We start from the raw sequence: 16,719 nt of genomic DNA on the forward strand, positions 1-16,719 counted from the left end.
GTGGCCAAGATAAACCGACTTTACGGCATTTTCGATAAGAAATTTTTAAACCAAATTATATAATACTAACAATATAAAAAGGAGATCACTACCCTTAGTACGAGTTTTTACGTTCTTACAAATTGACTGTTTTTGTATCTGTTTACATATTTCCTATACATTTCCAATCAGTTCTGATCCAGTCCGCTAGTTGCGCGTCCGGTAATTAGAAATCTATGAACAAATACAAAAACAGTCGTTGTTGTAAAAACGTAAAAACTCATACTAAGGGTACAGATCGACACATTCAGCATTTTGCATTCAGTTGCCTCGTTGAGTGTCCAAAAGAAGCTGCGACCGGTGCTTAACATACAGTATGTAGCGTTTTTAACACATATCTAATAATATCATCCTTATTTTCATCATAATCGTCGCCAACGTCCATACCACGTTGAATACACCGGTTCTCGTCCGATCACCGAAGTTAAGCAACGTCGGGCGCGGTCAGTACTTGGATGGGTGACCGCCTGGGAATACCGCGTGCTGTTGGCTTTTTGATATTTTTTCTCTGATTTAAAAAGTTTTTTTTTAATTTTAATGAAAACCTATCCAAATGTAAATAATGCAATCAAACAGGAATTATTTCAAGGAAACGAACAGTAGTAGAGCAACTTTACCATCTATGTTTTGGAAAATTGCGTAAGATAATTCAAAGAATAAAAGATAAATGAATTCACCAATGGTAATATGAGCTATGAAAGGGTATAAAATGTAGTAATAAATGATGCTCTCATAAAAATACATGTTCAACTTTATAATGACGATAACACAGTAATAGCTGGAAATAAAGAAATACATATTTAGTTGTAACAGTTTATTTGGAAGACTATATAGTTATACATAGTTTAATTGACAATTAATATTTACACAAATTTAAAGATTAACGCATACACGAAACATAGACATATCGTAATCGTAAACTACAATAAAACAGTAACATCTACACAAAATAAAATTGAAAATAATTCCAGTTTTGTTCTCTCAATTTGTGCAAATATTTTCGATAAAATAATTAATAAAACTATATACAGAATACACTACATCGCGTCCAAACCACATAATGAAATTAGAAAATTCTAGTCTACAAAAAATGTATATATTGTTGTAGAAATTGCAGTAGTAGTAACCGATAAATCAGCATCTGAAGGATTTTGGGTTTCTTATTTCATAATGGCAATGATATACAGAACACATAGATCCTCTGATTTCTATAAGTTCATAATTATAGTAAAAACAGTTCAATAAATGCAGAAATATTAGGTCTAAAAGATCCTGTTCCTTGGATTTAGTTGTAAACTTCAAAAGAGTAATACGTCGGTAAAGTTAACACCACCTTAACATTCTTATACTATTCCTTCAGAATCATCAACAAATTAATCAAATCGAAAATTCTAAATCGATCGAAAATTTGTAGATATTTCTGACCCTAAGCATAAAGCCTAATTAACATAAGAAGAGGCTTGTGAACGATACCAACAATATGTTTTATGATAGTTTTTCATTTACAATAGCTTTTTTCCGCTATCACAAATTTACATAATATCAATGACAAAAATAATGTATTGTAGGCTCGACATAATCTGAGTTATTATTCGAGACACTCTTCTTCTGAAACTAGGCATAAAGTTGTGTATAAGAGTTGAACATAGAACATCTATACTATGTAAATTAACCTCTACATTTATATATACAACGCTACTGGGATTTAACATAGTATTACTATTTTAAAATGAAATGTCCACAGAAAATTATTTATCTTGTCCACAATTTGGTTTAACAAATATTTTTCTTAGACCATTCATTTTTTCACCTGTTGAGTAAATGGTAGCTTAAACGTATAGTAGGTAAGACGTCCATCAAATATTGCTTACCATTTGATAAATATGTTACAATTATGGTATTTGTAACAATTATATAAACATCGGATACCAACTAATATCAGTATCATTTGAATTAATTACACCTACATGTGCCCTCTTTCTTATTTGGGTATTAGCTCCTCTATAATTATATCCTTTGGGATTAAACTGCCCTCATCCAAAATCGCTGAAGGTATTCAGCATAAACTAGTTGTATCATACCTCTGGTAAAGGTCCATAAGGACCGGCGGGATAATGATATCCGTAAGTATATAATAACTATTATGGGGTTAATCATATACAAGAGGTGTTAAATAAAATTAATATTTACAAACGTGTTAGTAATTAACGTTACTTAATTGACTTTCTTTTCGGCTATAGCGTGCCCATTTTGGATTCCATTCGCTTTTCCATTAAGGTTCGATGTATCCGTAACGCCATTACTAATACCATTTCCAACGCCATTACCGTTCATTTTATGATTTTCGATCTTTGCGCTTTCTTTTGCAGCTTTTCTGTCTTCGGGTTTGCCGTATGCTTTGTAGTAAAAGTCGTAGAAGAGGTAGTAGAAGAAGATGGAGTTAGGCAGTGTAAAGACCACAGACCAGCGTGGGTAGCCGCAATCATAGAAGAGAAGTTGCGAAGAATGCAGGAATGCAATGCAAAACTGCAACTGTAATAGAAATAAATTATAGTTTAATAACTAAAAACCACGCTAAAATCGCACAAGGAAAAGGGTTTATCCTGATCCCTAATGATCCTGATGAGAAGAATAGGATAAAATTATTAAAATCGTGTATTGTCATCGGTTCTTGATAATTGTTCAAAATTTTAAATTACTCGGACCGTTCAAAGTAGGTAAAAATCTAGTCAAAGATTCCGTTACATACATACATACAACCCAAGCTAATAAAAACGTGATAAAAATACTCCATAAAAACATTAAATATATATAAATACAAGTATCCTAATGTTAATATCTACCGCAAAGAGTTGCGATATTAAATTTAGATGCCCGAACCTTATATTTTTGCATATTTAGGAAAAAAATATAAAACTTTACCATTTGAAGTGTAGTGATGTGTCGTTTCCAGAACATCATCTTTTGATACTGTGGCCCCATGGCAGCCAGCATGTAGTAGGTGTACATGATGATGTGGACGAAGGAGTTGATCACTCCGATGAGGGTTCCGTGGCCACCAGGGTAGTACTTCGTAGCACCCCATGATATCATCGGCATCACTGTGTGATGATACATATGTAGAAACGTAATCTGCCTCTCCTTTTTTCTGATAACGAAGAACACAGTATCGAGAAGCTCCGACATCTTCGCTAAGAAGTAAATGTATACTCCTCTTGCTATCTGAAAGTTTAATAGAGAAGTTAAGAATATTCGCATACATTTGTTTGTTAAAAAGACTTTCTCCATTCATAGTCACAACAGCGTGGCTAGTCGCAGCTAGACCCTGATTACCGATCCGACATATGGCCCTTTTTTAATGTTATTCGAGAACTTTAATAGTTTTGGGAAAACACTTCAGTTGATATAGAATTAATTTTCTTCCCAAAATTTTCAGTTTTTGGTCCAATATTATTTCAAATTAACTCACCCTCATAGCTTCTGGCGATCTCGAAAAATCGACTGGTTGACATTTCCAACTGTAAGTCCTCAACCAACCTGCGTCGAGGCCCTGGAATGGAAAAATCATAAATATTACTTATGATCAAACGGTTGCAACGATGCTGAAAACTTATTATTTTCAGAAGCCAATACATTTATTTAAGATTTCAATTTCGAATAATTTATTACAGTATTATAATGTAATACTTGGCTTAAGTATTACATTATAACACTTATAGCCTTAGTCATGAATTTCTAGTTTCTTTTTATGTTTTTTTTTATTTACACTATTATAAATGTATTTCATAATCTTGTTATTATCACAGATTTTTAATGATATAAATACTATCGCACAATTTATAAAAAATGGAATGTGCTCAATTTTGATATAATTAAAAATCAGCTGCTATTTTATTTCATTAGCAGCTTCACCGTTATTGGATTTTATTTTCTAAAAAAAAATAAAAAAACACTCAATTCTAAAAACATTTGACACCATTTTTTCAAATGCGTTTTTTTCGTCCGTATATTAAAGATACCAGACGTGCAAAAAATCTCATTGGATAAAAGCCTTTCACGGGTCAGTTTGGCAACCTCGTATGAAACTGTAGTTTTTTTCCTAACCGATTGGAGTATTGAGCCGACCTTGGAGTGAAGTAATCAGGCATGTTGCTTCTTGTTTTTATTGCACATGCACTTGCATATAATTGCAGGCACTGTCGATTGGATTATGACATGTTATTGACTAAACATTGCCTTACCTACGGCTTTTGGTGAATTAGGCGTTTCTCTTAATTCCTATTTAACGTATGACTGACTTGAGCAAGAACACAGATAAATTCTTCTTGTAATTACTTAACATTTAAACTTTACACAAGGTTTTGCACTTACAGGAAGATCTCATGATTTATGCATGTATTCATTGCGATTACTGCGATTCCGAAATTCTGAATTCCGGAATATTGAATGTCTCTTTGGAAGATTACAGCAAGGCTGGCGTTCGTGACCGCATGCCTTGCCTTGCTGGGCTCTATAAAATATTGTTTAGCTGAATCACGATTTTTATATACTTAGATAAATAAAATTTTTAACAAAAAAATACAACCGACTTCACTGTCACTACAAAGTAAAAAATAATTCAAATAATTGTTGGTTTAGTACATATTTCTACTTATATATTGGTTTAGTATATATTGGAACCGCTCGTTCGCAGGGCGCTACCTCGCCCTGCTCGCTTAGTTTTATATTGTCTTATATGTTCCAACCTAACCTAACTAAATAGTCAATGATGAACTGGCTTTGCAATTTCATTAGAACCTACACCAAATATCTTCAAACACAACTCATTTATTCCCATCGGTTGAGGAGTTACATATTTTGTCTCCGAGACACATTATCAGACCCTTAAATAGTCAATGATGAACTGGCTTTGTAATTTCATTAGAATCTACACCAAATATCTTCAAACAAAACTCAATTATACCCATCGGTTGAGGAGTTACATATTTAGGGCCGATTTTTCAATCCTCAGTTAGTGGACTTTATCTATCGAATAAAATTTATTTGACAGATAATAAGATTTTTAATTTTTAATCATCAGATATAAATCAGTCGAATAAAACCGCTAACTGACGAATAAATTTATCTGTTGCTTGGAGGGCCAGTTAAGATTTATCTGACGATTTATCTATCAGTTTTCTATGACATTTTGTGGTTATGTCATGTGTCATTTATTGGTCTGATGTTGTTGGTGTAATATTGCGGTGATAATGGTGACTTTAGTAATGGAATTGTGCTCGGAGACAGTGGATATTTCTTAAATAATTACTTATTGACCCCTCTCTGCAATCCCCGTACGCGAACAAGTTGAATAATTGTATAATGAGTCTCATATACAGAGCAGAGATGTTATAGTAAGGTGCTTTGGTGTATGGAAGCGGAGATTCCCTATTCGAAGTATTGGATTGGACTGAGATGTAACCTAACCTCTAGCACGAGATATAATTGTGGCTGTAACAATATAGCATAATATGACACGCAGTCAAAATGGGGGAGAGCCTCCTAGAGACTCCGAGGTACTGATGCCACCACATCCGGTATTTTCAGCAAAATATGCTGACAATGAGGGAACAAACAGTACACACACAGTGTGTTAGAACACAAGGGACCGTGTACTTGAATATTTTGAATCACCAATAAGGTGAAGAGAGTTCTTGTCTACTTATTGATTGTTTTAAATTGGTGTAATACTTTTAAAATAAATACATATTGATTATTATTATTTTTTTATTTATAAAGTAAAAACAAACATATTTATATTATTTCATATTATATTATTATTTAACTCATGCTCTTCTGCAACAGATAAATGTTCTTTTTTAGTAATTTCTTAATGAAAACGCACTAGTTCATGCCTTGCAGCTCTTAATTCCTCAAGTCTTGTCGTAACGCTGGCTTTGGTTAGTTTTAGTTCTGGGGTCATTTTGCTTTTCAGCGCAAGATCGTTCACGTTTTTTTATATCCATTTTTGTTTTGATTTTAACCCCGATACACAAATAAAGAAACGAACACCAAGTCGCAAATATACACCAATAAACACAATTGACGTCCCTTTTGACGTGTATGTCAATGTAAAACATTAACTTCTGCCTTGTTTCAGTCTAACATTGCAGTGATTGTATATGTGCATCTCGCTTGCGTACATTTAGAGTGAAATTAGCAACAGAAATGCATAGACAACAGATAGATAGTTACTGCTCGGATAAAAAATGATTGAAATATTGAAAATTTTTACTCCTTGGTTAAACAGCCAGGTAATTTTACCCGTCAGTTAACTATCTGGAGAGTAATTTGAGAATTGAAAAATCGGCCCTTAGTCTCCAGAACCCACTCTGATCCTCATCATATTTACATGGGACCAACTTGTAGCAATAGTCCACACACGAAATTAAAGGCATTAAAATAGGTTCATAAACGGCGAAGTTATGGCTGTTATATTTACATGGGTGGACGAGTTCCCCTCATTTTCTCCAGAACCCATCGATGGATCCTAACCATATTTAAATGGGACCAACTTCCAGCTCGTCTCTACACAATAAAAAAAGAATTATTACAATCGGTTCACTAACGGCGGAGTAATTCGTGTACATACATACAAAGAAAAAAAAAATATACCGGCCGAATTTATAACCACCTCCTTTTTGAAGTCGGTTAAAAAGTATCGACTTCAAGTTAATCTTCAACTTGAAGCTAAGTGGTCCTTGTTTTAAAATAATATAGAAGTAACAGACAGGTATGCAGTCCATCTGATGATAAGTCGCTACTGCCGCTCAGAAACATCTGCATAAACCCCAGAAAAACGCAGGAGTAGAACCAAAGAGGGTTCAAGGACCTTTACATATTTTCATGCATATCTTTACTGATGCCACATTTATCAAATCAGAAAACAGCAGATTAACACCGATTTATACCCGACGTTGGAGGGAAGTATTTTCGAGCATATTTAGGTTTCTATTAATTTTTTTTAAATATAGGAGTAGCAGACGAGCATTCAGTCCACCTGATGGTAAGTGGCTACTGCCGCCCATGGACATCAACCCTAGATAGGATTAGATATTCCTACCTGAGGTCGGCCACAGATGCACCGCTACCCCTGAGGACTAAGGTGGTACGCCTCGGAAAAGTATGTCTCCTTTACCACACCCTTCAAAACGGAACACAGCAGCGCTTAACACTGCTGCTATTAGGTAGTAATAGGTGTGGCGGTGGTGCCGCTGGAGTCGACTCACGAAGGATTCTACCACCTTCAAGTACTGCCAAAACAGGTTGATGGATTTAATTTTCAGGTGTCTTTGGTTTCGTATAAGTTGTGGGAGTAGCATAGGATGTAGTTATAAGCAGCCGGGATGTTGTTTTTGTATTTATTTGTCTAGCTATCAACTTTGTTGTCTAAATGTTTGACGCAATTTCCATTTTATTTATTGCATCAAATCATTCATTTATGTTATTATTCATAAGGTCTATCACAAACCACTTTAAGATAATAGATACCAAAGTCTTACATAGAGAAACGTACCTCGTAAAACAACCAGATGCTAACTAAGACCTGGATGAAGTTGTACACCACCAGCGTCTTCTGGAGCTGGAAAGGCTTCTTGTCGGCCATGTACCGGGGACCCCATTTCAACGTGAAGTACAGGTACAGGCCGATTATCGTTAATCCAGGGATGGGACTCGTGATGAGAAACCAGTCGTTGGTACGGGGATCTGAAAATGATAAACGATTTTCCATGATAACTGTAACAATAAACACGAATAAACAGAAACACGAACAGCAATAAACAGTTATTACAAAAGTAACTCTTATAACAATGTAACGATCTTTTGCTATTTCTTTTTTTTATAACATAGGAATAGCAGACGAGCATGCAGTCGACCTGATGGTAAGTGGCTACTGCCGCCCATGGACATCTGTAAGCAACCCCAGATAGGATTATATATTGCTACCTGAGGTCGGCCACAGATGTGCCGTTTCCCCTGAGGAGTAAGCTGGAACGCCTCGAAAAAGTCTGTCTCCCTTACCACATACGAGTACTTCAAAACACAACATCGCCTAGCACTGCTGTTATTAGGTAGGAATAGGTGTGGCGGTGGTGCCGCCGGAGTCGAACCACAAAGGGTTCTACCACCTTCATTTGGTAAAAGATGGTGCCACTTGTCACGTTACAGTAGCATGTGCAATTTTATATTCGCCTATAAGTAGTGCTAAGTGATATTAAAATCTATAACAGAAGATTCTATGATCTGTATCTGTGATCTCCCTTGTGTTTTGACTCCGGAGCCACCACCGTCACACCATTTTCTGTCTAATAACAGCAGTGTTAAGCGTTGCTGTGGTTGCTGTCGTGTGTGTGGTTGCTGTGGTGGTTTTCAAGGGTGTGGTAAGGGAGACATCCTTTTCCGAGGCATTCCAGCTTAGTCCTTAGGTGGTGGCGTATCTGTGACCGACCTCAGGTAGGAATCTAATCTTATCTTGATTACAGATGTCCATAGACGGCAGCCAATTACCATCAGGTGGACTGTTCAGGGTCGTCTGCTACTCCTATATTATAAAAAAGAGGCGTTGCTACAAAAGTAATGCTTATAACCACGTTGTACCGATGTACTGATCTTCCGCTATTTTATAAGAGATGACGCCATTTGTCGTGATGCAGTTGCATGTGCAATATTTATTCACCTATAATAAGTGATACTAGGTACTATAAAATTAATTATTGGTAGTTTCAAAGTAGAAAAGAACCATCCTGCACTTTTCTACTTAAATACTACTTAATATTAAAATCATAAATATTATTGTACATTTACATTGCACAATACTGTGTTCAATAAACATAATTTATTGGTAGTACTTATTTAAACAGAATTTGTTGAAATAAATAGCATCAGGTTATTTGATCAAGTCTTATCCTTTATTAAAGGAAACATAAACGTATTCTCGCCATACACGTGTTGATAAATAGAACCGCTATATTGAAATTATAAAAACTCAGACCAAAACAATAAGACAACGCCTTGTAGAACATTGAAACACAATTTAGGTACTCTTGTGACCGAACATATTACATATTTACGTAGACACATAATAGGTCAGCTAGTAAATATTCATTGGTTTTGTGAATCGAACATATCTCTCAAGTGATGTTATGTGACACGAGTCATTTTAAGGTTTTACACAAGAATTACTTCAAAGATTAAACTTTATTTCTCGACATAACGTGCATACCTAACTGCATACATAAGGTGGCAGAAATATGTGTCTGCTTGAATACATTTTTTGAACGACTTGGTCTTTCTTTTTTAGTCTGAGTAAATGATTATTTACAAAACAAATCACTCATTAAGACGGATTAATTGAATACTTAAGGGTCATTTAAAACCCGGAAAGCGTTCGGAAAATGATTTAAATAGCCATTACGTATGTGCATTACATGTGGTATGTAAATTTATTGATTGTTTATATTAGATGTATTGTTATTTATGTCCTTATTTGTATAATTCAACTAAATGGTAATGTCTTTCTGTGATTTTATTAAAAATAAAGCCATTGCATATGGCCGCCTGTTATGTATAATATGTTTATCAATTTTTTTACATATCATAAATTCTTCTGCCCACTAAAATGGTAAAGTTTAGATTAGATAGATATATTATTTACTAAGAACGAACTTAAGGCTCTTACTAGTTATCTACATTTGCACACATTTTTAGGGTTCTGTACCCAAAGGGTAAAACCGTATTCAATAGTGATTTCTTACTAAGGCTTTTTATAAATAATGCCAAGTACCTGCTAGTTCCACGAACAAGCGGTGGTATGTCCGCGAGAGGGAGTTGTTTGACGTCATCTTGTGTTGAGTACTTCAGTGCACTGTCATCAGCTCTGCCGCATCTTAGGACGGCGTGGTTAGATGCTATCTGGAAACAGAGAGGGATGCTGTGAGTAATAGGCTGAAATAGGTTTTATAAGAAGTAACGTATGCAATCCACCTGATGCTAAGTGATCACTACCTCCATGAAGAAGAAGAAGAGATAGATGAAGAAGAAAGAATTCTTCTTCATCTTTTTTTTAATTAAGAAGTAACCAACGACTACGCAGTCAACCTGTTGGCGATTACTGTCACTTATGGACATCTGTAATCAACCACAAATAAATAAGAGCCATGCGCCAAAACGTAAAAAAATGTTTCATATCAATAATATAATTCATTAATTTTTTTTACGGATTGTTGAAGGTAAGCGAGCTGCAGAAGCTTTTAAACCGCCTATACAGCCAATATTATTAACAGTTTATATCTAATAACAAGTATGCTCTCCGAGATACGGAAGATTAGAGTATTAGCGCGTGAAAATTAGAGTTTTGTTAATTCTATGATCACCTTGCTTTCTTTAACTAGTATTTACTCCGTTATCAGATCACCTCAATTAAATCAAATTATATCATTGGTATTGAACTTAAATACATATTTCAAATTTCATCTCAAGATTTGACCCACACACTGACATTGCAAGTTACATAAAACATTGTAAAAACAAATATATGCTAAACTTACTACTGTTATGTAAATATTTTATTTGAAGAGCAACATAATCTACATACTATTATGTCTATTTTGATATAATAGTAAGCATTTGTTAAACATATGAAAGTTGGATGTCGATATTGATATTGGATTTATTGCATGAGAAGTTAAAATTTGTTTATTTGTTCCGAAGAAATTTTACGATAAATAAAATTAAAACACTCTTATGTTTTAAAAAATCAATCCAGTAAGTTTAGCGGACATAGGCATACGAAAGCTTAATATTACATTTAAAGATCATAAATAATATCATAATAACATATTCCGAAGAAGTTCAAGTAGACTATCTAAATCATCATTAAAAGTAACTTTTTGAAAAGCTGTAATTTAGAACGGAAATCCTCAATCAAAAGATATTGGTCAAAGCCCTCGGCTAATGAGAACATAACGGCGAACTAGTTTAGTTAAAAAACGTTACGGTTATTCATTTTGATGGAACACCGAAAAGGTGGGGACACGCACAATGGAACCTCGTTGCTTAAGACCATTACACACTACTCAGATCTTGTATTGTGATATTTACAGGTGGTGAACATTTTGTGGTTTAAGTGTTATGGTACTGCCGCACTTGTTTTTATTATATAATAATTTGCAGTATTAAACGCTGGTGGATTCTAGTTTGCAGAGTGTGGCAAGGCCAGCGTTATACCTAGAATCATTGGCGTATGCGGCAACATTTGAATTTTGCCTTACCCAAGATTTAGAAACCGAATTGTCCTAATCGACCAGGTTTGAAAATCGTCATAACCTTTTTTTCCCAGCAACTTAGGCAAAATGTCGTACCATTTTGCTATTGGATCCGCAGAATACGCTGGCTGAAAGTTGTAGCTCTGGTAGAATCAAAGAAAACATCCGGGATGTTTTCTTTGATTCTAAATCTGCCTAAGTCGACACGAGGCATTCCAGCTTAATCATTAAGAATAGCAACCCATCTCTAGCCAACCTCTAAGGATTCTAATCCTATGTAGAATTGAGTACAAATTACTACAAATCATATGAGTCCATATGTCAGTAACAATTTTTCATTAAATACCCATGAATATTTGTTTTGCTACTTCAATTCCAAAAATTCCATAAAACAAAATAATAAATCATAAGTCTCAAGAGGCCTTAACCTCTTGAGATTGTAATACATATTACTAGGGATGGCGATCTGAGATTGATTAACTGCATAATTGATTTTTTGGACAAAAATATTTTATTTCATTCGGATCGGATGGATCGATTCAGTGAATCGATATTTCATCCTTGAAAATCGAAATTCGATTTTTCAAAGTTGATTGAATATTACAAACTTTTACAAATGTACCTTTTATAGATTTTTTTCTCTGACAGATACGTATTTTAGTTATTTTTTGGTTCTGACTAGCTTTTTTTCGCTGATAAATACACAATGACACGGGAGCTGCGCCTCTGAATAGATCATTTATTAAAGTAGCCTTTTACTTTCTTATTGATAATACGAACTCAAAAAGCAAACCGAAAGGTCGATTTTTGGATAATCGATTCGTTTTTATGTCGATTATTACTTTTTAGGCCTCAATTTTTTGTGAATCGATTTATTACACTTCGATTCAAATCGATTCAAGAATCTATATTTTTCGGATAAAATCGCCATCCCTAACTATTACGTTACTTTTACTTTGGTTTACATCCGCAAAACTCATCATTAAGTGTTACGTAAAGTCGGCTAGCAAACGCGTGTAGCCGCAGAAGCCCAGATTATGCCTAATATAATATTAGAAAGTTTGTCCGTATTCGATTTTGTTGGGTTACTCCATTGATAAGTATAGATATATCACCGCCTTTTAGTTGAAGGAAGCCATTAAATGGCTTAAACGACTGACAATTTGTCAGCCATGTAATAGCTGTCATGGTGTAATGTACGCGGAAAAATGCAGTGTGCAGTTAAGTGGTGTAAATATATTAAAACTACATTTTTAAAATATTTTTCAAACACGAAAATTGATGACAGCGACAATTACAATTGCCAAACTGGTTACATGTTCTTGTTAGGAGTAAGTAATCTTTACTAATCTATGGGTTACTCGTAGAACCTTACTAAAGCTCTGTTGAGAATCACATCCTTAACTACACGTATTTACCGATTTAAAGGCAAAAAAAATACAAGTACAATAATATTTGTGTATTGTTGTAAATGACCTATATACATCGTGTGCCAGGTTGATATCCGGCACAATACCCTAGCCCTTACCGCAGTGACCTTTCAATGGCAAATGGATCAATATCATCAAATTAATTCAATTAACAGTCAATTATATATTCTTTTTAGTTCTTTCTTTATTCAATTTCATCATTTTTTCAACAAGATAAAAATAAAACAAAATATTTGATTTCCATAATAATAAATGAATCTTTCATCTTCACTAAATTGTAATTTAAATAAAAAAATCAATGAAGCATTACAACTAATTTAGTTTCGTGTAGTGTTATCTAAATAGATTGCAATGAAAATTTTATGATCTTTGTCAGTAAATTATAGTTCCTATAAAAATAGTTATCTGATCAATAATTTAGGGCATTAACCTCCCTTGTATTTTAGTAAACCAAGTATTAATATAACTCATTCATTAATAATTCTTAAATACGAACCATAACCTGTAAATAATCTGCGATAACCTTCAACTGCAACTTTTTGTCGTGTAGAAAAAGTTGATGTCCATCCTTATGAATAAAATATAAAAATATAGGGCCATAATCATAAAATTTTTGAGGTGTGCTAAAAAACATATTATTCTACCGTATGATGCACAAGTCCGCAAAGCAATGATCTATTCAAGCCTCACTAAATTCTAATGAGCTGGTATATTTTTTGTGGCCTCAACCATTGAATTCTCAAAATATAGAACGTAAAAAATACAAAAAACTACCTGAATGGTAAAAAGACTTCACGAAAAAATATAGTTTACGTTGTAATAAAACTGACACCATTTTCGTACGATCACAAATCTAGGGCATGTAACATTCGCAAACAAAATTCCGATCTCATTTTCATGCGGCGAATCTGTTTTTGCACAGTGATAACAAAATTAATCGAAAACCGTTACCAATAAAAGATTTCTTCTTCTATTTGTAATATATGTAGTTAGAACGAGTCAAATTATTTATAACGGAGACACATTTACAATAATTATATTATCAAAAAAATAAGGAAATATAAATAAAAAAATAAAATAATAATACGCTATAATAAAATAGTACGAGGAAAAATATTGAGCTATAAGTAAGCAATTTATAAATTTATTAGACGCAACTGCGACCGTGTTTGCGATGAAGACAATAATTGTCAATTTAAAATAAAATAATATTATAGTAGTAGTAAATTATTTTATTGAGTAAGTATACATAAAATAAATAATACAACAAACGTGAAATATTAAAAGTGTGGTTGAAGATGATAAATTTTCTTTTAATGTCTGGATATAGAGCAAAATGTAAATGGAATAATAAGAGTATTTTTGATTACATAAAAAATACATTGTATTTAAATACTTTACTTAAAGTTGATTAGGGACCGATTTTATAATATATAAAAAATAAAAAAAATACAAATAGCAAACAAATCCGGGTGGAGCTACAAGTTTTCTTACCTGTCATATATTAAATTGTTTATTCTAAACCAACACTGCACTTGAAACCACAATTCACTCACGATTAAATAAGAAACACAATTGCTAAGATATTAATTGACAAAATGTTAATAAAACGTTTATAAAAATATATTCTTAAAAGAGACCACGTCCGACCACCGCGCTTGCACAGGCGCAACTGATGTGATGAGCTTTCGCCCCCACCTACCCCGGAGGGGACGACGGGGTCTAACGGGGAGAGTGAAATGTACAGGATGTTTCGAAAATCTATTCAAAAATTCAATTTACTTTCAAACGTTATTATAATTTCTAGAAGCAATCCAGGTCATTTCTCAAGTACGCCTTATGGGGACTCTTACTGTTGGGTAATTTTCAAGGCACTGTTTCGACAACGAAGGAAAGCCAGTACGCGAAAGGCAAACCGCTTTTGACAATTTCAATGGTACGTTACAATTTTGCATGTCCGTCAGAATCGTTAAATTATAGTCGCGAATACTAGTACGTGACGCAACCTAGATTTATTTGACACTCGAGAAATTGTAAAAAGAACTGTTCAACATTTTGCCGTTATAGCACCTTTATACTAATATACTAATATTTCACTAAATGATTACACATATCACTTAAAAATGTACATGGTTTATTATTAATTTTGTTCATTAAGTATATATCAACATGATTAATGGCTATCGATTTAATCATTTGAAATTTATGTTCATTATACTTTGCCATTCTTATTCTACTGTTTACATTATGAAACTCCAGCGAGCAATTTATGTTTTGAATATTATTTTTTATTAGCAAAACTATGTTTTAATAAAATTAATTATAATCAAAATGATGATTGAAGTCGATCCATTCATATTCATATTCGAATTACAACCAAAAACATAAAAAGGCGTATGTAAAGACCTTAAATTTGCATCATTACAAACATGTTTATAATAATTCGGTTTTTTTCTTTACGAGATGTCTTTTATTTACAGATGTGGGTCAAGTTTGAAGATCCTATCGTGCACTCAAGTTGTATAAGTATTATGATAGGTATCAAGTAACTATAGAGACTATAGACTAAAAAGAAAGACTTTAGAGACGATATAACTTTGTAGAACTAGGATTATTATGATTAATCCGTTATGCTCTACAAAAACCAAATTACAACAAATCTTTGATATCACAACAAAAACTCACAATTAAACATACAAATCTCGCTTTAATAACATCATCATCATCATCATCAATCCATTACTGTCCCACTGCTGGGCACGGGTCTCCTCTCAGAATGAGAAGGATTAGGCCGTAGTTCACCGCGCTGGCCAAGTGCGTATTGGTGGACTTCCCATACCTTTGAGGTACTTTTTTTATAAATCTCTCAGGTATGCAGCTCACGATGTTTTCCTTTACCGGTTAGCAAGTGATAATTAGTTTCTAATACGCACATAACTTTGATAAATCAGAGGTTCGAATTGAACCTGGGATTTGAACCTCGGACCCCTCGATCGAGAAACCGATTTTCTTAACCACAGGCTATCACTGCCTGTAATATAGTAATAGGAAATTCGTTGTATATTTTTACGAAATATTAAGGTCGAGATGTGTTATAGTAAGAAGACATTATCTTGAATTTTTAACCGAGTTCTCTAAGGAATTAAGTTGTCCAGTTGTCGTTTTTCCTTTTTTTTTTGTTAAAATAAATATCCTCTGCTTAAATTCTGAGGTGTACATAAGTTACGAGTATATAAGTAATATACATGCCGGATCCTTAAGTCAAGTTAAGTTCATTTGCTTGACTTAAGGATAAGGGTTTTCTAATAGGTACCACTCTTAAGAAGGTTAAATATGGCACAAAATCATATCTACATATACTTTCTCACTCACGAATTGAATATCAATGCAGAACATAACCAACTAAAGCTAGAAACATGAAAATCTTTAATAACAAAATATTTTAATATAAATGCTTCTCTTTTGTAACAAGAAAAAAGGTGGTTGAACCCTTTGTGGTTCGACTCCGGCGGCACCACCGCCACACCTATTTCTACCTAATAACAGCAGTGTTAGGCCCTGCTGTATTCCGGTTTGAAGGGTGTGGTAAGGGAGACAGAGTTTTCCGAGGCGTTCCAGCTTAGTCCTCAGGGGTAGCGGCGCATCTGTGGCCGACCTTAGGTAGGAACATCTAATCCTATCTGGGGTTGATTACAGATGTCCATGGGCGGCAGTAGCCACTTACTATCAGGTGGACTGCATGCTCGTCTGCTTCTCCTATATAATAAAAAAAGCAGAAACGCATACAAACTGTTTATTTATTTACTAGCTGGCCCGGCAAACTTTGTACCGCCTCAAAATCTATTTATCAAATATATTTCGTATAAAATATAGCCTATGTTACTCGTGGATAATGTACCTTTCGAATGCTGAAAGAATTTTTAAAATCAGTCCAGTAGTTTTTGAGC

General features: G+C 33.9%; 1 protein-coding gene and 1 non-coding gene across 3 annotated transcripts in view; one reads left to right on the plus strand and one right to left on the minus strand.

Moving 5' to 3' along the window:
• The first annotated feature begins 412 nt into the window (after positions 1-412).
• Positions 413-531, plus strand: LOC140751171 (5S ribosomal RNA). Its single transcript, XR_012103279.1, has one exon. It is a non-coding gene; the product is annotated as a 5S ribosomal RNA (ribosomal RNA).
• Positions 532-968: 437 nt separating this feature from the next.
• sit (stuck in traffic) overlaps positions 969-16,719 on the minus strand; it is a 45,712-nt gene continuing 29,961 nt past the window's right edge. The window contains exons 1-6 of one of the 2 annotated variants that reach the window (XM_073084362.1): positions 14,267-14,440; positions 9,863-9,990; positions 7,595-7,785; positions 3,509-3,589; positions 2,962-3,261; positions 969-2,571 (exon numbers count right to left, since the gene is read on the minus strand). In XM_073084362.1, the coding sequence (XP_072940463.1) occupies positions 2,254-2,571; positions 2,962-3,261; positions 3,509-3,589; positions 7,595-7,785; positions 9,863-9,920 (948 nt within the window). In that variant the 5' untranslated portion in view covers positions 9,921-9,990; positions 14,267-14,440 and the 3' untranslated portion in view covers positions 969-2,253. Of the gene's footprint in view, positions 2,572-2,961; positions 3,262-3,508; positions 3,590-7,594; positions 7,786-9,862; positions 9,991-14,266; positions 14,441-16,719 lie in introns of those variants that run through there. The other variant, XM_073084361.1, reaches the window with a different exon arrangement.

This window comes from Epargyreus clarus, unplaced genomic scaffold (genome assembly GCF_041222505.1).
Source record: "Epargyreus clarus isolate Ecla_fem2 unplaced genomic scaffold, WU_Ecla_fem_2.2 ptg000021l, whole genome shotgun sequence".
NCBI lineage: Eukaryota > Metazoa > Arthropoda > Insecta > Lepidoptera > Hesperiidae > Epargyreus > Epargyreus clarus.